This window comes from Chrysemys picta, chromosome 4, assembly GCF_011386835.1.
Source record: "Chrysemys picta bellii isolate R12L10 chromosome 4, ASM1138683v2, whole genome shotgun sequence".
NCBI classification, from domain to species: domain Eukaryota; kingdom Metazoa; phylum Chordata; order Testudines; family Emydidae; genus Chrysemys; species Chrysemys picta.
The window spans coordinates 95,653,570-95,678,387 of NC_088794.1; the positions used below are offsets into that span (position 1 = coordinate 95,653,570).

A 24,818-nucleotide genomic window follows, 5' to 3' on the forward strand; every position below is an offset into this window, starting at 1 on the left:
CCTTCCTCAATTGTGCTTTCTGGATTATGAAAAGAACCAATAATCTCTCCCAATTCCATTTCCGCTCCTATGATATGATTACATTGCAGACAGTGTGCCCGCATATGAAGCGCACTACTGAAACCTTAGGGTGTTTCCTGCCAGGTGAGGTTGGGAATCATTGTTTTGCTGTCCCTCAGCCACCATGCCAAGACTGTTTCTTAGGGAGCCTGCTATAAACATATGGGGACTGGAGTCTGATGTGATGTGTGAAATCAGAAGATTACCAATAAACTCCATAGCAAATTTTAAATAAAACTGCTAAACTGAAGCTATTTGAGTGATGGTAAAGTTCCAAATAACCATATTGTGGGCTGCAACCAACTCCCCTCCTCCTGAAATCCAGGTTACTTGGCAACTCCTGAAATTTCCCACTTCAGTTCATCAAAACTCTTCCTTTCCTCATGCTCAATAGAATTAGCTTTATGCTATGCCAACATAATTGGGAAAATGGAAGATTGAGGACACTGATGAGCAGAAGTGCTAGTTGAATACTAACCTGCAACAAAATGTTGCTCAGCCAGTGTTTGTTTGCCTTACTCAGATATCCATACTGAGGTGCTTACAACTGCTTTGTTCCTATCTTCTGAGTTGAGAGACTCTCCACAGCAAGCCTTTAATGTAGCCTAAGAATTATTGTTCTTCCTCTTTTATGGGATTTTTTGGGAGGTTGTTGCTTTAATCTTTGTAGCTCTTGATCAAATGAAGCATTTCCCTGATTTCTATTTTATCCAGATGGGAGCCTTTTAGAAAGGAGTAGACTTTGCTTATACACAGCAAGCTTCCACTGCTCATTCCTGAGGAGGAGGTTCACTTTCAGGTCATCTTGAATTGCTGCTTTGAGTAATCTTGGTGGCTCCATCAGCATGAAGATGAAAAGCTTGCTTTTTTGGCACTGTAGACCTTGGTCTGCACCGAATGTTCAAGGGGGGTGGAAATAGTGTTGTCTTTATTCTTTAAAAATTAGAAAAAGCCCTTTTCATAAAGAACAATGAATCCCTTCATACATATACTGTAAAATATTTCTGTGAAAAGTTGTATGGGCTGGAAATAGAATGATATTGGTAGGCTTGGAAGGATTAGATTTTTATTGTTATATGTCCCTAATTATTGCTCCCCCCCCCCCCCCCCACACACACACCCAATGACACAATATTTGTCAACAATAATCAACTTACAGATAGGAAAAGCAAGAAAAATACTGCTTGAGAATTTACTAGTTTGAATTAAGAATACTTACTTTGTATATTTTGATATGGGATGTTGACACCTCTTCTCCCGTCCCCCACCCAATTTCATGCAACTGTGAAAATATTAATTAATAAGTATATTTATAATTGAGCTAAAAATAAATATTCTGTTACTTTTTGATGTAAGCAAGAGATCTCCTCTGTTAAGAGCTTGATAAGTTAATGGAGGGGATGGGATGATGAGACAATGAGACTGCTTACAATGGCGTATGGCCCACTGGCAACTGCCAGTAGCAAAAAACCCCTGACTGCTGGAGATGGGACACTAGATGGGGATGTCTGAGTTACCACAGAGAATTCTTTCCCAGCTATTTGGCTGATGGGTCCTGTCTATATGCTCAGGGTCAACTGATCTGATCTCCATATTTGAGGTCAGGAAGGAATTTTCCCCAGGTTGGATTGCCAGAGACTCTGGGGTTTTTTGCCTTCCTCTGCAGCATGGGGCATGGGTCACTTGCAAGTTTAAACTAGTGTAAATGATGGATTCTCTGTAACTTGAAGTCTTTAAATCATGATTTGAGGACTTCAGTAACTCAGCCAGAGGTTATAGGTCTATTATAGGAGTGGGTTGGTGAGGTTTTGTGGCCTGCAATGTGCAGGAGGCCCGACTAGATTATCATGATTGTCCCTTCTGACCTTAAAGTCTATAATGTGGACCACTTCACAAATCACTGGATGCAACTGTTGTCTAAGGACTTGTCTAAACACACAAATTGTACCACATTAGCTGTACCAGTATAGTTAGTAGAATAACCCCACACCACTCCCAGTGTGGATGCAGTTATACTGATTTACTTCTATACAGGAAAGGGAGTAATATATTTTGCTATATGTGTGCCGTAGGCCTGGCCTACACTTAACAGTTAGATTGACATAGCTACAGCACTCATGGGTGTGAAAAATGCTGACCTAACCCCCAGATTAGTTGAGGCTAGGTAGATGGAAGAATTCTTTGTTGACCAAGCTTCTCCTGGTCGGAGAGGTGGATTATCTGCAGCAGTAGAAAAATTATTTCCGTTGCTGTAGGAAGGGTCTAAGCATAGCTAAGCTCCATATCTGTTCTGCTTGTAGCACCCATAGTATAGATGTGGCTTCATACTGATATAACTGTTCACTCTAGGGGTTGTGGTATGACTGTGTGTGTGTGAAATCTAACAAATAGCTATAGCAGTACAGAGAGTGAATAGACTAGGCTTTGTCTCTGTCTAGATGTGGGGGTGGGGGGCATTTTTGGTTGTGTTTTTTTTTTTTTTTTTAACATGTTGGTTAACACATTTTAATATGATTTCCTTAATTAGGGTCAGAACTTTTCATGCCTAAGCCAGCACCTTTGGTACCCATCATGCTAGTTACAGTATTTAATCAGAGGGGACTAGTACCACCCGCTGAATTGTCACCACCATTTTTTAAAACACATCTGGGTGTTCAGTTCCTGTCCAAGAACTGACCTGTTTGCTTCATTTGTGTGAACTGAAGGGACCACTGCCCAAGGTGGTATGACTGCAAGTCCTGTTATGATAGCATAATTGTGCTTGGTGAAATGAGATGGCATGAGAGCAGAGCCATACTTGTTTGCAGTAATGCTTCCTTTAGTGATATGAAAAACAGGTGTGTCTTGTGGTGGTGGTTATAGGGTGAAATGGACCTAGAGAATTGGCAAGGGTGGCAGGGTGTAAGTTAAAAAAAAAAAAATGAAGTCTGTATAAAACTTACTCTTTTAATTGAAATAATGCCTAATCACGAAACTTGCGTCAGCTGCAAACAGCTATCCAGTTACTGTATTGACTCCTTATCAAAGTACCAGGTTGTGAAGTCATTGTTTCAATAACCCTCTTGCTTGTTGTTTTGCTGCAGTTGTGGCAGCGGTATTGAGTCATGATTTGATGGATGAGAAGCAGTCTTGCTTTTTTTAATCAGCAGACATGGAATACACCTAATTGTTCTGAGCAAAAATCCTGCCAGTGGAGATAAGGTGCATAATTGCTAGTATCTGAAATGTTTTGCTGGAGAAAATCTTCAAGTAAGCTGGGGACTGCTGGATGACCATACATACAATCTAGTGAATTTTGAATTATTTTTATATGGTCATCCGGGTCTATAAAAGATCCTGGATGCACTTCTGAGTCTCAAGGTTTCCAGACCTCTTATCTCTACATGCCCTTACCCCAGCATGTGTCCAGGGTCTGTTCTAATTTACGCTTTTTCTCCTGAGCCTTTATAGGTTGAGGAAGGCTAAGAATAGCCAGAACACGCTTGCATACCAGTCAGACCTCCTACATTGCAGGGCTGGGGAGCTGCAGAGGCCACTCTCCGCTATCGAGGGGAGCTTCCTTTTTGCAGGGGGTGCTCCATGTGGGCAGTTTCTTTTACCTTTCATGGCCCTTTTGTGCTGTGTTTTCTGGGGGGTAATGGACATGGTATCCTTGACTCATATATTGTGATTAGGTTCAATGTGGAACCTCACATACAAAAATAAAGCTTAGTCATGGTGTCTCTTGCATCAAGATCTCTGAAATGCATGTCTGTCTCCCTACAGACTTTGACTGGTCCTATTTCCTCAACTGTTCAAGGCTATAAAAGATTTTGTAGAAAATGACAGCTCAGCTCATGGAGCAATGATGTGGATCTAAAACAATTTTCCCTTGTGGTGTAGCCATAGCCTCTTCTCTGCAGAGGGTGAGCACAGGAGCAAGTCTCTGATTTGCTTTACAAAAAGTAAAGCACTTGCACAGCCAAAGGGATAGCTGCTCCATATTCCATTTCTCACCACGCACTTGGCTGATTCATTTTTCCTGCCTTTGGCAATCCCCAGTGGTGCTGAAGACATGTGATTTTCCACAAAGTTGGCAGTGTTCCAGTACTATAATTCTTTCCTCATTGTTTTACCTGGCCAGTGCAGCAACTTGTGAGAGAAAGAAAGTGAGCGTTTTCTTTAACTGGAGCCAGACCTGCAAACTCACCACTAATTACTAGCTGTTCAAATTCTTCTTGTAACCAGCAGTACTGGGAACTCCCAGTGCAGTCTCCCAAGTGTGGTAGGATTTACAAGCGGTCATGCTGAGTAATAGAACACCTCTCTAGGGTTTGTTTCTTAAAGATCCATTTGAGTTCAAATGAGGTTTATATGGCTGGTTGTTAATGTTATAAAACTGCATTTTAAATCACAATTTTCAACCCCATTGTAATTATCCTAATTATGTCAGCTTCTCGTAACACTGATGTAGGCTTTGTCCATCCCTATTGAGTTCCTGAACTTTCTGTTCCCTTGCCCTTTTACAATCTTCACTCTCAAACATTTGTGTTGCTGCCATTACTCTTCCCATCCTAGGAAGAATGATTGTAGCTCTCCTTAAAATCTGAGGGATTCAAAGCATGCCCATCTCAATTTCCTTCCCCAAAGCCAAAAGCCCTGCCTCCAGAGTACTCCTGAACCTCATCAGCCTGGGAAATGGCAGGGATCCAAAGATTGTTTTGGGAGGATTTATAATATTAAAAAATTTGCACTTCTAAATTACTGTACTGTATCCTGTGAGTTAGATGAGGAATATAATACTGCTCATTCTTCCATAGCTATATTGACTCGTGCAATGTTAATAGGAGTAAAAGTATTTGTTGATGACTCTTCAAAGTACACAGCAGTTCAAGTAAATAAAAGGAAAGTTCTTTCCCGTTGTAATGGTCACCTATCTGAGTTTCAGACTTCAAGCCTCACTTGGCAAAATAAAATGACCTACTCTGTTCCACTTTATTATCATTTTGATTAGAAACAGTTTTCCGATCCCACATCTCCCCTCCCCCATTTAGTTTTTTACATTTACTGTTGGCATTGTGTTGAAAGGAACCACCAACACAGTGTAGCCTAGGGTTACCATATTTAAAAAATTAAAAAAAGGACACTCCACGGGGCCCTGGCCCTTCCCCAACTCCACCCATTCCCCGCCCCTTCCCCAAAGTCCCTGTCCTAACTCCACCCCCTCCTCTGAGCACCCCGCATTCCCCCTCCTTCCTCCCAGCCATGCGAAAAGGGCTGCCCGAGCGCTACCGGCTTCACGGTTTGCCGGGCAGCCCCCAGACCCTGCGTCCCCGGCCGGCGCTTCCCCAGCACAGCTGGAGCCCGGGAGGGGAAGCGCCCAGCCAGGGGTGCAGGGTCTGGAGGCTGCCGGCAAACTGTGAAGCCGGTAGCGCTCGGGCTTCGGGCAGCCCCCATGCCTCCGGACCCTGCGCCCCCAGCCGAGCACTTCCCCTCCCGGGCTCCGGCGGCTGCTGTGCTCCCTGAACTCCTGGGCTCTGTAAGCGCCGAGCTGCCTGAGCGCTACCAGCTTTGGGCAGCCCTCATGCCTCTGGACCCTGCGCCCCTGGAGCCCGGGAGGGGAAGTGCCCGGCCGGCGGCTAAGGGTCCGAAGACAAGGGGGCAGCCCAAAGCCGGTAGCGCTTGGTCAGCTCGGCTTTTAAATAGAGCCGAAGAGTCAGGGGAGGAGCACAGCAGCCGGAGCCCAGGAGGAGAAGTGCCCGGCCGGCGGTATTTTTCCCGGACATGTTTGGCTTTTTGGTATTTCCCCCCCGGACGGGGGTTTGATTACCAAAAAGCTGAACATGTCCGGGAAAAAACGGACGTATGGTAACCCTAGTGTAGCCATGTCAAAGGCCTATCAGTTGAGGAAGATAAGGGGGTTGTTTGGTTGGCATGACCCCCTAAATGCTACTTTGGAGGTGCTGGGCTGTGGAGAACTGTATATTTTACATTTTGTCAGCCTACAAGGGCAAAAGTCCTGCTTAAATTGGAGTCTGCCAAAGTGCAGTGTTGGAAGTGAAGTCTTAAAGCAGCCATGTGACCTGAACTCTGGAACTTGAGTAGGGAGGCAGACGTGTGTGTGTGTGTGTGTGTCTCTCCTGCCTATGGTATCAGTCACTCCTGATCCCCGGAGTTCATTTCCCAGCAAATGGAGAACCCATTATCCTGCTGAGACCACTGTGGAAGCTTGTGGTTTGACCCAGGTCAACAGCTTAATGAACAGTTCTGGTTAATAATTAGTGCTGCAAGTGGCATACTGCAAAATTTCAGGAACTGCTTAGACAGCTGTCTGAAATGGGACTTTCTAATTCATGCTGTATTTCAGATATTACCTAATGTCTACAGGAAATGAAAATCCCCTTTTCTAACTCTTTATTTTTTTTTAGTCTCTTATCACACTTAGTCAATCCTCTTATAGTTCTGTACAGCCTCTCAAAGTGCATCCCAAGGCACTTTGCAAAATGAATTAAAATGAACAGCTCATATATTGAAGAATAAACCAAATTAAACAAATGAAAGAGATGAAGCAGAAACCATATTGGCATTGCAAACTTGACTGAGGAGGGGAATTCCAGATCTAAAAGGCACAATGAGAAGACTCTGAAATAGCTTTACAGATAGTTAAGAATCACCAACAGGCTGACACCCCTGCAACTCAAGGCACAATTTGGAATAGGAGGTTCCAGTATAAAGCTAAGATGTGCAAGCTAGGTTTGGCCAATTGTCTTTAATACTGGGATCGTAATCAAGAGCCAGTTTAGCGATCTCTTAATACATCGTTATTAATTCTCTATTCTCTGTTAACTTTATTGACATAAGCAATATTCTAGCAACACAGTTTACAGATTTCTTAGGTCAGGTGAATCATAGAATTGTAGGACTGGAAGGGGCCTCGAGAGGTCATCTAGTCCAATCCCTTGACGTGTATTGAAAACACCTGGTATAGGTAATAATACTAGCAGCTGAATACAGCACAAGTTGAAATCTGTGTAGCTGTCTAGCAGAGTTCACACAGGGCTCTAATTGGACTGGGTTAGTGACCGGGGTGGGGTAGGTGAGTGTTTTGAGGCTGTCATCTTGTTCAAAATGTCATACTTAATTTTTAAAAAAATGAAGTAATTCTTAGCTTCTATGGTTGCTAATAAAACCTTTAAAATCTGACCTGGGTATAGTCAGTGCAGCAATGTCTACCCAAGTGTTTCAGGTTCTCTGCAAAATCTCTGAGAAGGATGAGTTCCCCCACTCATCTCAGCAGAATGATCACTCAGATGCCCAATGGTGATTTAAATGTCAAACATTAACTATTTCACTATGTTCGTCAAAACATGTGAGAAGGAGAGGGACAGCCATACTATGAAGATCTGCACAGTCTGTTTTGCTGCCATGAGTGGGTGGCACTTGGAGGAGTACCACAATTTTTTTTTTCTTCATTATGATCCATGAAGTCGAAAGGCCAGAGGGGATCAATGGAACCCAGTGTGTCAAGATCCCAACAAGGGCAGTCAGGGACAAGGGTCAGTGCAGGGGAAAAACAGGCTGGGAGCAGCAGTGGAGTTTGTAGTCTAGTCCAGGCCAGGGTCAATACTAAGAGGCAGAATCAGAAGGCAAAGTCCAAATCAAGCTGAGATCAAGCCAGAAGTTCAAGAGCGAGGAGCAGGAACAGTCATGATAGCTACAGAAGATTCACACTGTTGCCTGGACACTTCCTGGAATGCCTGTGGGTTTATATAGGGCAGGGATCCAATCAGGCGCTATGGGCCTGCTGTATGTCAAACCCTTGAGGTGGAGTTTTCTATGATCTGTGTTCACAGCAGGTCATGGGAAGTGGAGTGCAAGTTGATTATAGCTGCCCCTGGGTAGCAGCCTGGAGATATCAGCTGCCTAGTAGCTCTACAGGCCTAGGCCTGGGCCTGGGCTCTAGAGGTATCCAGTTCCCTGACCTCCAAAACCTTTGTGGAGTATGGTCTGTTCTGGTGGTGGCTGTAGGACCAAATGGCTTCCACTGGCTCTAGTAGCTGTTGCTCCTCCCTCTGCTGGAAGCTATCTGCAAGCTCAGGCAGACATGCCTGCATCAGTTACACTTTGTAGTCACATTTCAGAGCTTTTCTTCACAACCACTAGAGCTAGAATTTTTATTTAGTTTATTTTTTTAAGGGGGGGGGGAAAGCTCAGATTCTGATGTCCTAGGCATGTGCCTCTTGTTCCTAAATTATAATCCAGCCCTGTTCATGGGTGTATCCATATGCTACTGAGTAGGAGCCAAACCCAAGGAGCCCAGCAGAATATGCACACTCATATTTCAAACATCTGCGAGTGGCATCTCCATTGGGTGGAGCGTGGCGGAGTGCTGCCACTGCTTTTCCAGTTTGGACTAGGAATCCATCCAATAAGGCATTACTCTACTGATGTCTGGAATTAGCAATGGAAATCAGAACTTCGGTATTGGACCAGAGTATGGAAACGTCTTAATTCTAACTTATACATTTATCATTCTGATGTTCAAAGTACAAAATTGGGTCATGCCTTACACTCAGGTTCTGTAAAACCGATACAGTATCATCTTGGGAACAATCCTGAATTCTGACTATGCAGTCCTTCTCTCCACTAATCCCTCTACTAGCACTGAAGGAGCCTGGCATGCTCTCCTAGTTGGGAATTGATGTTACTAGCAGTAGATGTAGAAGTGCCATCAGTCAGATGCATGTTGCTGGCAGTGGCTGAAAGGAATTTGAAAAAGGAAGAAGCAGAAAAGAAGACAGAACTTACTTTGCCTCATAGTTGGCACCTTGAAAAGTTAGTTCAAGCATTTGGAAGGGCAGGAGCAATAGGGGAAGCAAAGCTTTGCGACCTAAATTCATCATGACTTTAAACAGAGATTCAAAAGATTTTTGTGACACAGCATTACAAAAAACTGCCAGGGTTAACAGCACCAAGGCTAGTTCAAGGAACTCGGACGGTAAGGTGAAAGGGCAGAGTATCTATCAGCATAGTTGAGCGAATAGAACTTTAGCTATTGAAAAATGGCTTCCAATGAAATTATAATCTTGTTTCCATCTTTTTTGTTAGTTTGTTTATAAGAGGAGTCTAAAATTACTAGCTTCTTTACGGGACAGTTTTGGGGCATAAACTAAATGGCTTCATGTTAGCTATTAACTATACTAGCCTGAGCTTGGATCATTGAAAATGCTTGCTATCTGTTTTCTAGGTGTGGAGGTGCTCTTTGCTAAGGGAGGTGGGCATACTTTTAAGAATATCTTTTTACTCAAAGTAGGATTCCATACCTCCTTCAGCAAGCTCCACGTCTTCGCTTGTGCATGGATAGTCATCCACCTAATAACGTGTTAGTGTTGCTATTCACTCTTCAGTTACCCTAGTGCCAGTATTTTGACAGTGTTTAGTTGACAAGGGAAGAGGGAGCATGTTGTAAAATAAGTATCCTATTCTTCTTTCTTACATAGAGGAAATGTTGTCTGGTGGTTGAGAAGGGGATTCAAGTCAGGACTCCTGAAATCTAGTCACTGTTCTGCTGTTGAGTTGTTTGCACACCTTGGACAAGTCACTGATTCTCTCGTGCTTTTATTTCTCAATCTGGAAAACATGTATCATACTTCCCTTTTCCACAGAAAAGTTGTGAGGCTTAACTGATGTCTGTAAAGCCCTTTAAGATCTTTGGAAAGAAGTTTAAACCATTATTGGGAATTGTGACAATATGTGACTTTTTCTTGTGGACTTGTTTCTATGTAGGTATGCTATTCTTTGTGGCCAGTTCTCAGAACATGAAAGTATTCAGAAGCGTATTCAAGCTGGGTATGTTTTTAAGGTGAGTAAAGAGCAGCTGCTTCATATATGCGAGTTATTCAGAGCTTGCTTCTAGGATGGGAATCAAGGAAGATTGGTTTGGAATTTTATGTGCTAAATTATAAGAATCCAATGGAGGGATTCAAAAGGTAGGTGGCCTGAATTGGAAGAAAACGACAACAGTCCAGTCTTAGAGTTGGCCTGTGTGAAATGAGTGAGTTGTTTAGTCCAGTTTTTACTCTGCAAAATCTCACCGCCATCACCACTTTGCGAAGAAGTTAAGGATTGAATGGGCACGGAAAAAGAAATATCCTTTCACCCTTGGTAGCAGCCCCTCTACTTCCAGGCTAGGAGATGCTGGCAGAATAATGAGCGGGAGGCCTGCACTGTTGATGCCCATGCTGGTAGACAAATACATAACTTCCGTTTTTGAAGGCTATGAAAACCAACATTTTTTGAGTTTACTATATTTGCTTAAAATAGAACTTTTCCAGCCATAATTTTTATTCAGCAGTGGCACTTGCGTCACTGATTTCCCTCCCCCCGCCCCCTAAATCTGTTTATGGACTACAATGATTTTATCATAAGTTAATTCTGTCTCTTGTCTCTGATTTTCTTTAGGAACATGTTGATAAAGCAATTGCCCTGAAACCAGATGACCCCAAGTCTTACTATCTTCTGGGCAGGTGGTGTTACCAGGTAAATAGCTTTCTTCAGCCTGTACTCCTGATTTCCTGGATGTTCTAAATCTTATTACCTTTTTCTTCTCTGGAAGATGATCTTCCATTTACATGAAAATGATGGGGAATTCAACCCAACAGCCATAAGTCTTAGGGGAATTTTATTCAGTTGTTGAATTTGCGTATTGCATTAGAAAACCCTAATCCACCCTCACAGAAATGGCCTAGTTTCCTAAGCTCCCTGTTCGTACATATAGATTGAAAATTATCCTTATGGGAGGTCCAGGGCTTCCTATATTCAGTCCTGGAACAGTGCTAAAAAACACTAACTCAAGTGTGATATACTTGAAGTTCAGAAATCTTTCATACCGTAAGGACTACAAATGAATGTTCTCATATGATTGGCATCCCAGCTTGCAAATGAGATAATGCATTAATGTTTAAGGCCTGCCAGGGCACAACATACCTAACCATAGAATTTGTCATTCAGATTCCTATCTGAGTTATTCTTCCACTTGAATACCTGTGATTTAAGCAATCTTCCTCTCTAACTGCTAGCGCTATAAATCAATGCCTTCTACTATCTTACCACTTGGAATCCAAGCTTTTAATTGTTAAATCATTTTTTCAAAGCAGTTTCAAGCAGCTCATGAGAGCTGAGTTACCACAATCATGTGGGAGGGAATGTTGAGTGCAAATGCTTTCAAGACCAGTAGATATACCTGAGAGAATTCTGTGTGCCCCCCACCCCTCCAAAAAAAAAAATCTGCGCACAATAATTTAAATTTTTTTGCAAATGTTATTTGTCAATAAGTAAACATGGACGCTCCAGCATGGCAGTGGGGAGCACAGGCCACTGGCTGCACAGAGGTGGGAGATTACCTTGCAACCTCCCCAGACACAGACTGTGCAGTGAGGCTGCACCTGACCCTGATGCAGCGCAAAGTCCATGTCCCTGCCCCAAAGGTCCATGTCCCGGAGTGTGGGAGGAGGGCTGCAAGATGATCTCCCACCTCCTGTGTTCCCCATTGCCATGCTGGAGCCTCCACATTTATTTATTGACAAAATTTGCAGAATTTTAAAATATTGTGCACAGAATTTTTATTTTTTTGGTGCAGAATTCCCCTCAGGAGTAGCAGGTGAAGCAATTCAGCAGGATTAGCAACCCTGCGCCAGGCACACCAGGTGTGGAGGGGTTCTGTGTGGGGCAATCTGGGTGCAGGTGGCTCAGTGAGAAAGTACGGGTTGGGAGTGGGGAGAGATCTGGATGCACAGGGCTGGTTGGGGGGGTTCAAGGTGCAGTGGCAATGGAACTCTGCAGGGGGGTCCAGGTAAAGGTGATTGTGGCTCAGTGGAGGGGGGGAGCCTGGGGGAGGGGGGTTTGGTGAGGTGGGGGTCCAGGTGCAGCTGGTTGGGGCTCAGCGGGGGGTGGGGAGTGGTCCAGGAGCATGGGGGTTGGGATTGTTGGGGTTTGAGTGCAGGGGGCTTGACGGGGCGGGGGCGGGTCCAGATGCAGGGGGATAGGGTTTGGCAGGGGGTAGTCTGCAAGGGGTGGGAATCTGCATGCAGGGAGGGTTGGGAGATGGGAGAGCAGCTCCCTGCATATTGACCCCTCCCCCTGCTGCTGAGGAGCAATGGGGGCAGAAGCAGGGTCTGAGGGGTGTAGATTCAGTGAGGTTTCTGGGAGTGGGCCTGACCTAGCCTCGGCCGCTCCCATGCAGGGAAAGTACATTCCTCATCCTCGTCCAGCCCAGCCAGGACTAGCAGCTGAGCCCGGCGCAGGATAGGCGCCACCGGTTGGAGTGAGGCTGGGGAGGTCTGGGTTTGGGGGGTGCAGCTCAGTGGGGTCTCTGGGTGCTTGGGGGCTCCAGATGCAGGGGTGAGGCTTGGTGAGGTGGGGGTTCGGGTGCAGGGGGTGAGGCGCAGGGGGTTTCTGGTTGCTGAGGCTCGACGTGGGGATCTGGGTATGGGGGGTGTACTTTACTTCCCCTTCTCTCCCCTCCACCCCCTCCAGCTGCCACTGCTGCAGTGATTTACACCTCTGCCAGCTGCTCCAGGCTCCTAAAATGACATGCCCGTGCTGCTGGGGAGGGGCGCGTGACCGCTTTTAGGGCTTCCCTTTGCTTCCCCATCAGTCATTTTTCTGAAGGGAAGCAAAGAAATCTGCATTAATATGAATTCTGCACACGCAGTGGTGCAGAATTCCTCCAGGAGTAAGTAGACCTTTTCCATGCACTGGTCCAGGACTAATGATCAAAAGTCGAGGAGTAGGATCCATGATATTAGAATGCAATTGGCTAGATTTCTTTTTAAAATAGAGCTTGGGGAATGGTGGCTCAGTTTGGCAAGGCCAGTTGTTCCTGCTGTTACAGAGTACGTGCCCTTTGCATCAGTAAAGAGCTTTTAATGCTGGACCTCTTCTTTCTTACCATTAATGTTGAGTGAAAGCTACTGACTTTCTTGCCTCTAAGCTTTGGTGATAATGATTACATAATTCTGCTCCCCTCTTTTTCCTCTGTATCTCTGCCAGCTGGCAGATAAACGCAATCACTTTGCTAAAAGTAGTACTTTCACACTGAAAAAAATCAGAATTCTGGATAGTTTCCTGCCCCTGAATCAGCTCTTTAATCATTGCAGGGGCCCTGGGAAGTGGAAGAGAAAATAGTTCAAGAAAAGCACTGATTGCAGACTAGCTCATGCTCTTTCTTTTTCCCATGCTTTACTCCAGTAGAAACAAACCACCTCCAATCTAAGCACACATAGATGTGAGCAAGGATATTCCAGGGCTGGCCAAGGCTCCTGCATACAGTACATCTATGCATGTGTTTCCTCTGCCTCTGCTAGAAAGTGTTGCAGGTATTAGAAGCGTATTGGTTGCTTTATAATTCTCAAGAGGGCAAAGGTCGGAGTGAGATACTATCATTCAGTTTTAGTATCTATAAAAAGAAATAAGAGTTTGTTGTGACCATCCAATCCTTCATTTATGAGTTGGAAGTACTTTGCTATTGCTAAAAGTGAAATCACATTGACAATTCTAGCTGAGATAATTGGCGTACTTACTGCAGATGGGCTGCTGAAGTGTGGCTAACCTAGTTTGATTTTTGATATCCAGAAGGAAATTCTGCCTGTACTGACATTCACACTCAGCCATATTACTACACCTTGTTCTGTCCCCATCTGAAGGCTTGATCCCACTACCCACTGTCTGCTGTTTGTACGGTCAGTATTTCAAACGAGGCCCCTTTCTGTCTACTTATCTGAGCATCCTGTCTCATTGTCCTTCTTCCTGTCTAACACAGGTCCTGTGTCATTTAGCTCTAGTCTGTCTCGCTGCCTGTGCATTTAGGACAGAAGCTCTGGTTACAAAGATTTTGATCCTTTGGCACCAAGTTAATTACCTCTTCTGCTGGAGTTGCAAAAACATTTTCCCCCCTCTACAACATTCCCTGAATAGCCTTGATTTCTGCATATTGCGAGAGTCCTATAGTGGGGAAGATGTTGTGAGATGTTTTCTAAAATAGCAATTCCTTGTTCTATGGAATTGTAGTAGAGAGTTGTACAGCTGCTGGAGGCTTATTTCAGGTGGATACGCGGGTTGGGAGCAGGACAATGAGATTTCAGGGAGTAAGTACTATAACTATACTGCTGCCTGCTTTTCAGAGGGTGTTTGGTGGAAAGACTTGAGCTTGCCTCTCGAGGTCTGTGTGTGTATGGTAAAGGCATACTCTGGTACAAGACTTAATCCCCCAATTTTTTTCTTTTTGGAGGGGGAGAACATAGGTCTGCTCTGGTGTGCAGGTGAGTCACCAGAAACAAATGTGGTTATAATAAGGTGATGATCAGATTTTAAACAGTCCAGAGAGCTTCCTAGCCATAGAAATCCAGTTGTGGGGACACATTTTATTCTGAGCCATATTTGTATCACTGTTAATTGGCCCAAACTGTAAAATGGTAGTAGAAGCGGGGGGGAAGGAATGCAAGTTCTGCAGGTGGATTGATTTGTGTACCTGGGCAGAGTCAGCTGATGTCAGCAAAAAGGTTTTGTATGTGACTTTGATATTGCAGCAGATACTGTGGATCTGAAAATGTCCCTGTATGCTTTGCATATGCTGTGTGAATTCTTAGGGATGCATGCTGGCTACTGACTTCCTTGCTGATAGTTTCATGTTACTGTTTCTGTGCAGATCGCTCATCTGGGATGGCTTGAAAGAAAGACTGCTTCTGCCTTGTATGAAGCACCCCCTACAGCCACTGTCCATGATGCACTGCAGAACCTTTTAAAGGTACTGAAATCTGGGGGGCAAGGAAACTGTTAAATTTATAGCTCTAATACTTAAATGTTGCTGGAGACTGTATGCTATGAATCAGTTAAACATACTCTCCTGATTTGGACTATACTGGTATATAGTGCTTTTGAATACTCTAAAGAAGTATGTTGCAGAAATGCATGAACTGATTACTCTACAATTTATAGGTGGGGCTGGCACCACTGCCTATTAAGGTTGCCCAACACTTCCTATTATGCCTCCACCCCGATATAATGCTGTCCTCGGGAGCCAAAAAATCTTACCGCGTTATAGGTGAAACCGCGTTATATTGAACTTGCTTTGATCTGTCGGAGCGCGCAGCCCTGCCCCCTCCCCCCCGGAGCACTGGTTTACCGCATTATAGCCGAATTAGTCTTATATCGGGTTGCGTTATGTCGGGGTAGAGGTGTATAAGATCCTGTTTTTCAGTTGTTTATAACTCTGCTGGGCTGTAACTTTTCAGGCTGAAATTTTTCATTCTGGGTGTCTGCCTCAGGATGAGTTTTTGAAAATGTCATCCAAATAGGGTCCATTAATTTCTGAGAACAAGGCTAGGATAAAATGTATTTGCCCGTTTAAAAAAAAATCTGATTTGTGTTTGGCAAGCCCTCACACCCCCGTGTTCTGGAACAGGGAATTGAAATTCGGCAAGGGGTGGCCTTTTGCCATCCCTTTAAAAATCTGTCCAAATTTATGTTCTAAACGTTTTTAAAAAAATCACAATTTGCACAGGCTCAGACTTACTGAAGCTTCATAGCTAAAAACTTAAAAGATTCCCTCCACCAACCACTCTGAGGTTGTTCCAGCTTGGGGCTGAGCAGGACTTCCTGTCATTGCAGATCTGGGCTGCTGCAGACTGGGTCAGTTCTGGGTCCAGCCACCAGAACTGAGCAAGGCAGACAGCCTCTTTTGTGCTTTCATTGTCATCTGTTGTCCCCCTCCTCACTCCCCAGCTTCAGTGGCATGGAGGAGGAAGCTGCCTCATTTGAATGAAGAAGGGACAAGGGCTTGAGCTGGTGGATTGGGTGGTAAATAGTTTGGAACCATGAACTTGGGGGCTGGGGGGGTAGAGGGAAGAAGTGAGTTTAGAAGTTGGGGTGGGGGAGATTGGGACCCATGAGGGAGGAGACAGATCTGATGTGGAGTCAAAAAATTGAATTTTATCTTGTAATGCTTAAGCGCAAGGGGGATGAAGTAGGCCTCCACAGGCAATCTTAATTCTGGCGTTTCCTAACTTCTGCGCGTATGACTTTGCAACCTTATTGTTCTTTTTAATGTAGTTTTTTTAGTGTGTAATATTAGAGTAGGACACAAACGTTGCTCAAAAAGAACAGGAGTACTTGTGGCACCTTAGAGACTAACAAATTTATTAGAGCATACAGCTGTATGCATCCGAAGAAGTGGGCTGTAGTCCACGAAAGCTTATGCTCTAATAAATTTGTTAGTCTCTAAGGTGCCACAAGTACTCCTGTTCTTTTTGCGGATACAGACTAACACGGCTGCTACTCTGAAACGTTGCTCATTAAATCTCAGACACTTTGTGGAATTCCGAGGGGTGATCTGTTCCTAATTAAGTTAAATTGATATAAAGTACTCTTGGGGAGATTGCACCAATTTAACTCCATCTGTTTCTAAACAGATAAGTTAAATTGATGCACAAACTGTGTGTAAGTCAGCCCCATGTGTTAAAGGCAACATTTCTGTTTGAGTTATAATAAAAAACTGTTCAAATTGGGTCCTTCTGATATCCTATTGAATCCTTCTCTCTCTCTTTCTCCTTCCCCCCCCCACCCCCCCCTCCCCGTAGGCTGAAGAGCTGAGCCCAGGATTTTCCAAAGCAGGAAGGGTGTACATTTCTAAGGTAACTGATCATTTATTACACTAGAGCAGTTAATTTTGTTCTCTTCAGTCTATATGCTTGTATGGCAAGGCATGTGTGTAAAGCATTTGGAGGTCCATGGATGATAGATGCTGTAGAAATGCAAAGTGTTGTATATAAATATAGTCACGTATAAGTTAATATTGCGTGTGGTGTTTTTGTTGTTGTTGTTGTTGTTGTTGTTTTTGATTTTTTACAAATGGGCAAGGAGATAGCAATTCATCTGGGGCAGGAGGATATGGAACTCTAAGCTGCTCTTTCTTTGTTGGTTATTTTGCCTTTATAGATCTTCCAAGGGGCACCCAGGTTATTTTACGCAGAATTTTTTCTGTTAAAAATTAACACTGTTAACTTCTGAGCCACATCTGTTCACTGATCCTCACATTTAAGCTGTGTGCAAGGAGAGAATCAGGGAAAGAGTGAAATACCCAGTTTGACCCTCTTTTGCCAGCATGGATGGTAGTGATTAAACAGACCATGAATGTGCTGGCCTGAAGCAGAGGATCTGCTGATTTTGTTGTTGTTTGTGTTGAGGGAAATAACTGTTTTTGAATCTTTTAAATGCTAAAACTGATGCTTAGTTCCTTTGGCCTCCTGTTGGAGTCTAGGAAATATTTAAAGCCCAAACAGCTTTAGTAACAGCAGCCAGAGTGGGCGTAGCAAAGTGTAGCTGTAGTCATTTTCTGTAAAATCACTGTATTCCCAATTCCCAAAGAATGTAAATTTTATCTGGGTAGCATGCAAGTTTAAGGTTCGTTTCCCAGCCTGGAATGTATTAGCATTTGAAACTAGGTGAAGAGTTTATTTGACAAGAAAAGTCTATTTTATGAAACGTAGAAAGTGATCTCAAACCAGGAAGGGAACTAATAGGTGCTTAGAGGCCGTTGCACCTACCACAGTTCTGCCTTTGACATACCATGTCTGGCTGTATGTGCCTGTGTAGGAATGGAAATCATTATGTATCCCATTAGATTGAATTTCCCACCCGCACATGAGCATCACCTTCAGTTTCCAAATCCTTTTAGTATTTACTAAAATGAAAATTCTTGTAGGTATTTTTTCCCACTTGCTGCCACACCAAGCCTGTATCTGTGCATATTCAAAATCCTCATATTTTCTGAATGCCTCTTTTAAGAATAAAAACCACCACCACACTACTACTTCCATGCTTAATAGAAGGGGGCAGCAACTTTTGCACAGTCCCATAATTGGAAAATCTTATGCTTTACCTTAATTATTCAGTTAACATTTTAAGAGTTACAGGAAAAATTCTCATTTAGGGCTTTAATGTGGTTAAATTGTGACCTCCTGTCACAGATCCACAGGATCTGCGCTATGCCCCAGCTTTTAAATAGTCTCTTGGAGGAAACCCTCCAGTGTGCCAGACCTCAAGGAGTCCCACTTTTCCTTCAGGATAGGCCCTGCAACCTCACTGCTTCCTAGATTGAGCCTCTGGCTTCCAGAACTTCTGCTTCACATGGTGAGCTCTGTTCAGTGAATCAGACATGCGAGGGCATGTCTACACTACAAAATAGGTCGACTTACAGCCACCACAGTAATTACTGCGCTTTTTGTGTCGACACTACCCCTCTTCTGTCGATGGTGCACGTCCTCACCAGGAGCACTTCCAGCGACTTAAGAGGGGAAGTATGGGGGCTGATACCTTGGGCTCTTGGCTCCCCGCAGAGCTCCCTGCCAGGAGCCTGGCTGCTGCTGGGACTCTCAGCTCCCCGTGGAGCTGCCCAGCTGCCACCCAGGCTTTGGGCAGGGAGCCCGGCAGCTGCCTGGGGGGAAAGTGGGAAGCGCTGGGAGCCCAACTTGGGCACCAGCTAATTAGCTCTGCAGGGAGCTGAGAGCCCCCACCCCGGTTGACAGCACAGCTGTGAGTCGCGGGGGCGGGGGGGGCAGGGGTGTTATACAGAAGGGAACCTACCAGCGTTCCTTGTCAATTTCACGGCCATGGAGCCATGAAATTAACAAGAATAACAGCCAACAGCTGATGTAAGTAATGGAGTGTCTACACAGACACTGTATGGCCCTAACTACACCGGCATAAACCATATGCCCTTTGTGGAGGTGGAGTTATGTCGATGTAGTAGGGCACTTATATTGGCTTATAATAGGCAGCAGGTTTAAAACAAATAAAAGGAAGTTCTTCTTCACACAGCGCACTGTCAACTTGTGGAACTCCTTACCTGAGGAGGTTGTGAAGGCTAGGACTATAACAGCGTTTAAAAGAGAACTGGATAAATTCATGGAGGTTAAGTCCATTAATGGCTATTAGCCAGGATGGGTAAGGAATGGTGTCCCTAGCCTCTGTTTGTCAGAAGGTGGAGATGGATGGTAGGAGAGAGATCACTTAATCATTACCTGTTAGGTTCACTCCCTCTGGGGCACCTGGCATTGGCCCCTGTCGATAGACAGGATACTGGGCTAGATGGACCTTTTGTCTGACCCAGTATGGCTGTTCTTATGTTCTTATGGCTGGAGCAAGGCTGTAGTGTAGATGCTGACATAGGTCGACGTAAGCTGCCTTACCTCAACCTAACTTTGTAGTGTAGACCAGGCCCAAGATAGACACCTGGTAGAGACTTGTACAATCTTCAGGGATGAATGTGCCTCAGCAAGTATTTGCAGTGACATCCAAGCAGTGAACTGGAACCCAGCATTGGATGTCTTTTAAGCTAGCACAGAGAAAGATTAAAACATAGTCCATTCTAGTCAAGTCAGAGCAATTCACCAGCCAAGTTGCATTGAACTCCATTTTCAGGCTCTGTCTCTGACTTCCTTAGTCAGTCCCAGCCTCTCCCAGAAACCAGCTCTCTTTTCCCGCACCTGACACATCTGTCCTTTGTTCCCAAGCTGGGGTCTCTGCTCAGCTTCCCTGCTGAGGGGCAGGGAAATCCTCCTCCCTCGGGGTTGTTGGTGGTTAGGTGTCAGTGTTATGGTGATTGGGGTTTTCCATTGTTCTGTTGGATTGTCTACTGATATGGGTAGGCCTGGGCCAGTCCTTTTAATGACCCATGCAGTCTGCTCAAACCACACACAGACATTCCCCCCGTCCCCCATGTGTTGTAATCTTCCCTGAGAACAAACTTAATCCTTTTCCCCACCACCACTGGGTAGTAGTGCAAAGTATAGGAGGAAATTGTGGCACACATAGGAGTCATAAAAAATATTACAGAACATTCCCACTTTGTCACACCACCCCATAATGACTAGATTAACTGTTATCCTAATAAAACACACATGATGTTTCTGATAGAAGTGCTTGAGTTTAGAAGAGGGAATATTCCGAAGACACAACCTGTCAGAGAATTTGGTAGGGGTCCCAGTGTGCTTTGTCTCTTTCCCCAAATCCCACAGTGTCTTCTTGAGTTGAATATCTAATCATAGGATTTCTAAATTAACTTGATATTTAATTACTTTGAATGAAGTAGAATTTAACTAAGGGGTCAAAATGCAGAAGAGGAAAAGAAACCTGCTGTGCATTGCTTTCTGAGACTCTGGACCAGGGATAGGCAACCTATGGCACGCGTGCCGAAGGCGGCACGTGAACTGATTTTCAGTGGCACTCACACTGCCCAGGTCCTGGCCACCGGTCCAGGGGGCTCTGCATTTTAATTTAATTTTAAATGAAGCTTCTTAAACATTTTAAAAACCTTATTTACGTTACATACAACAATAGTTTAGTTATATATTATTGACTTATAGAAAGAGACCGTCTAAAAACGTTAAAATGCATTACTGGCACGCGAAACCTTAAATTAGAGTGAATAAATGAAGACTCGGCACACCACTTCTGAAAGGTTGCCGACCCCTGCTTTGGACCTAATGCTGAGAATTGGAGCATTTTGGACAAGTATCAAACATGATACTTCCTGAATTCATAAATATGTAGCAGAATCTATCCATTGACAGTTTGTGTTCCTGAGTCCAAGCTTAAAAACAAAAACGTATGGCCCTTAACTATTTTGAAATGTGAACTATAATTAAAGATGCCATTAAGTTTAAGAACCTGAAACAGTAGCTCTGAGAGGTGTGAACTGACCCATCAACCCCAATGGAGTGTCAGCTCTTGAAACTAATAACAAACATCAGCATTGCTAACTTTCACTGCTGATGCTGTGTAGCAACAATCTCTCTAGATAACATGCATGTCCCCCAATCTCAAACTACCTCCCATTACTCTCTGGGAACTAGAAGTTCAAATGTTACTATCCAGCTGCCAAAGCTCCAGCTTTCCTCCATGACCATTTCTACAAGGCAGTTAGGAGTTATGGGCATAAATATGTAGCACGAGAAAAATGAAAATTATGGGGCAGTGTAAAAATAACTAAATTTAATTGAGAACTAAAATCAGAAGGAATTATATACTTATTGCATTAGTCACCTATTAAAAATTTGAACTTTTTATTAAAATTACCTGAAGCTTCTCCAGAATATGTTGTAAACTAATCTAGAGCACTACAGAACCTCGAGGGCTCTGCTGCAGAATTTAATTCCAGCTTGCTACATAATACAGAGGGTCCAGAACATGGCTTCTCTTGCAGTCAGCATTGGAAAGAGTTGCCCCACTTGCTTAGATGGGGTTAGAGTTCATTTTAAGAAAACTTGGGCCTGCTTATGCCAATGGGATAACTATTTTTGGTGCTGTTGAAGGTGGGGGAAGGAGGTTTAGAAAGTCTAATTTTAAAAGTCTGTCAAGTTTGACAATAGGTGTCAGAGCTTGGAATTGAATTTGACACGCTTGTTTCCAGGCTGTTGAAGACAAAAGCACGTGATAAAATGACACTCTCTGTAGGTATGGGAGTCCATACTGCACACTGGCTATCTAGGTGACTCAAGGAATAGTGAGAACAGTGAGAAAAATAGATGGTATATTTCTAGATAAGAACAAGGTCAGGGAAATGGTGCCCATATTGGGGGAGGAATAAGAGACTGTAAAACTACCTATCAAAAATAAATTAATTATTTTGTGACATGGTATCGTTTATAGTGCTTTGCATGAAGGGGTCTACAGGAAAGATGGCAGTGCTGAATTGCTGAATGTAGGTGTTTGGCAGGTGTGAAGAGCCCTTTTCATTAATTACAAGCTAGCTTCTCCAGTCCCTCAGAGTTTGCTGACTGACCTCTATTTTCCTGTTTCTTGACACTTCTCACTATTGCCATTTTTCTTTACAGTGCTACAGAGACCTGGGGAATAACTCTGCAGCTGTTCAGTGGATGAATCTGGCTTCAGAGCTGCCAGTTATCACAAATGAGGTAGCAATTTCTGCTCTTTATCTCGCTGACACTCCAATATGATCATGTAACAAAAAACCCTTTAAAACTTAATTTTAGATCCATCTATAGATTTTTATATGTATTTGACCTCTGGGATTAGATGAGTGATATTGAATAAATGTTCTATCCATCTGTGAAATTGGTAATTTAGTAAAATTAGTCACTGGGCAATTTTATGGGAGATCCAAATGGGTAATGTGATGGCCAAGTGTTTATATGGAAATATTGTTTTGAATATTTATTGCCTAAGCCCTTCAGAATGTTATGATGGACTCCCATTAAAATCAGCTTTTAAACTAACAATAATTTGGGTGGTAGTAACTTATTAAAAATTTGGGGATAATTCTTATTTTATAGTATACAAAGTATGTTTAAGCAGGCTTAGACATAAACTTCCTCAAACCCTATCTTTGAGCACTTCTTATTTAAGTGTATGGCAAACTTTAATCTATGCTAAAACTTCACACACTGTAGTCTACTATTGAACTTTCTCTTTAAATTGTATGCTTTTGTGAATTTACTGCTGGTAAGAGTTGATGGGTTGAGAGCCCTGGAGACTGAAATTCACAGAAAGATGAAGCAAAAGTTCCTTGTGCATGTGTATACCTCAACCCTGATTTGGAGAGTTGGGAGAGAGGTCTCTAAGCTTGCTCATTTTGTCTTCGTCTTCACCTTAGCACAGACACTTGCCTTTTCATTGCACATAGTTTCAGAATTCCCCAAGTGATCAAGCAACATAATGAAAGCCATTGAGTGGTTGATACTATATCCAAGTATGGCTGTCCTAGTAGCTTTAGCAAACTAAAAACTACCAGAAAGAACAGTTGGCAAAAAAAGGTGGAAATACAACTTAGTAACTTAAAGTAAGCTTCCATGACTATTAATATTATCTGACATCTAGAATATGTTAAATACCTCAGGCATGGGAAGACATCTGTATCTTTTAAATTTTAGCAGATGGCATGGTAGGAGATATATATCACACCATATTTACTTATATAATATAAATATATGTAAAAAAAAAATTTCAGGTCTTTATAACTTTGATTGTGTCTCACCCTTCTCTGTCAAATGTGGCTAGCCTCTGAACAAAGGACTATGTGAGAATAGCATGGTGGGGCTCCCTGTTTTCCATATGAATCTTTCCAGGTTACAAGTTTAAAAAAAAAAAAAAAAAGCCCAAAACCTGTTGGTCGATCTACTGCTAATTCAACTTGGAATTCAAAAGTTAAACAGATTTTTTTTCCTCTTTATGAGGGGTTATGATACATTCCATTTGGAGGATCTTGCTGTAATTGTTTTGATGATAAACAAATAGAATAGAATCCACCTCACTTTCCTATAGCTGTCTCTGTTGGCTTTGCAGTGCGAGCAGCTGTAAAAATGTATTTTTGTCATTAAAGTAGATATGACTGAGTACTACTACAACAACAAAAAAGCAGATCTGAATAACATGGTGCCTTTTTATATAGCTTTCTCATTATAGCCACAATTCAAGTATCACTTGATTGCCATGCATTTGAGACAACGGATGAAACTGAACTGGTAGGCTAATATCCTCCTTTACACTGGCTTGATAGTAACACCCTGCCTTACTGTGTGGTGAAATACAGTTATGGATGGGTATTGTCAATTTATTATTGTTAGTCCAGGACTGATCAGAAACTCCCCAAATTACTTGTAATCAGATGTTGTTTACATCATAATTCTCAAAAATGCAAGTAAAGTAATCTAGACAAGTCAGCCAGATCTTACTCCTTCATTCTCTGTATTATTTAATAAACACTGACATGTAAGGCAGCATTAACTTTTGTTATGACATAACTTTTGTTATGACACACACAGTATTTTAAAATCTGTCATTCGACTATGTTGCTGTAGCCAAATTATTTGGCTGGAGTTCAGGCCGCAGGTAGGCAGGGAGTCTCAGCCAACCATCTGTAACATGCTGACTTGACAGTGCTGCCACCTCCAGAGCATTATCCATTACTGCATGAAGGTACTCAGCTGCTAAATGTTGCCAAACTGAAGGAAACCAGGGTATCAAATTGTGAATTCCAGAATGTGAACAGGAAATGGCCATATTCTGCCAAATGAGTTACTTCCTCAGCTCAAGTTCCTCTTGACAGAACTAGGATGAAACATTTGTTAACTGGAAACAGGAGATATTCCAAAAGAATAAGCAGTATATTGGAGGAATAAAACTTAATAAGAAAAGCAGGGGGGTTTCAGGAAAGAGACAAAATCAAGGACTTGTGAGCATTTACTTCCGTTTTCTGAGATGGCATAAAGAAAAGAGCAGCATGCCACAAACAGAAAAACAAGGGTCTAGTAAGGCGGTCCAGATAATATTTATATAGTGGCTTTCATTTTTAATGTAATTGCACACATTCATCCTCTTCACCCCATAAAGTAGATAGGTAACTTGATCATACTGATGGAGAAACAGAGGCAAAGAGGTGAAGTGGCTTGCCCAGTTCAACAAAGAATCTGCATGAAAGCCAAGGTTAGAACTCCAGAGTTCCTGGTTCACAATTCTGTGCTTTCAGAAGTGAAAAAGAAATAAGAAGACTTCCTCTTACTGCTTGGAAAACCTGAATAGAATTTAAAAACAACTATAAAGACGCGTATCAGGTAGGAGGAGGGATATGAGAAATTTTGCTTTTAAAAAAAATAGAGTTGAATAAGAAAACGAAACCAAGTGAGTAACCTTTAATTTTGTAAATGGGACTGGATTAAACCCACTGGCCATTGTGATATTTATCATTTCTTTCTTTGCTGTCTCAG

At 43.1% G+C, this 24,818-nt stretch overlaps 1 protein-coding gene across 10 annotated transcripts in view; it reads left to right on the forward strand.

Annotated features, from left to right (window-relative positions):
- The window catches only part of RMDN3 (regulator of microtubule dynamics 3), a 103,422-nt gene that overhangs the window by 37,613 nt on the left and 40,991 nt on the right, over positions 1–24,818 (forward strand). For 6 of the 10 annotated variants that reach the window (XR_010600644.1, XM_042849484.2, XM_042849482.2 and 3 more), the window contains exons 8-12: positions 9,826–9,901; positions 10,501–10,578; positions 14,744–14,842; positions 16,674–16,727; positions 21,930–22,010. Coding sequence is in view for 9 of the 10 variants with exons in the window: in XM_042849484.2 (XP_042705418.2) it covers positions 9,826–9,901; positions 10,501–10,578; positions 14,744–14,842; positions 16,674–16,727; positions 21,930–22,010 (388 nt within the window). In the remaining variant the exon portion in view is untranslated. Of the gene's footprint in view, positions 1–9,825; positions 9,902–10,500; positions 10,579–14,743; positions 14,843–16,673; positions 16,728–21,929; positions 22,011–23,503; positions 23,577–24,580; positions 24,808–24,818 lie in introns of those variants that run through there. The other 4 variants (XM_065593148.1, XM_042849487.2, XM_042849483.2 and 1 more) reach the window with 2 other exon arrangements.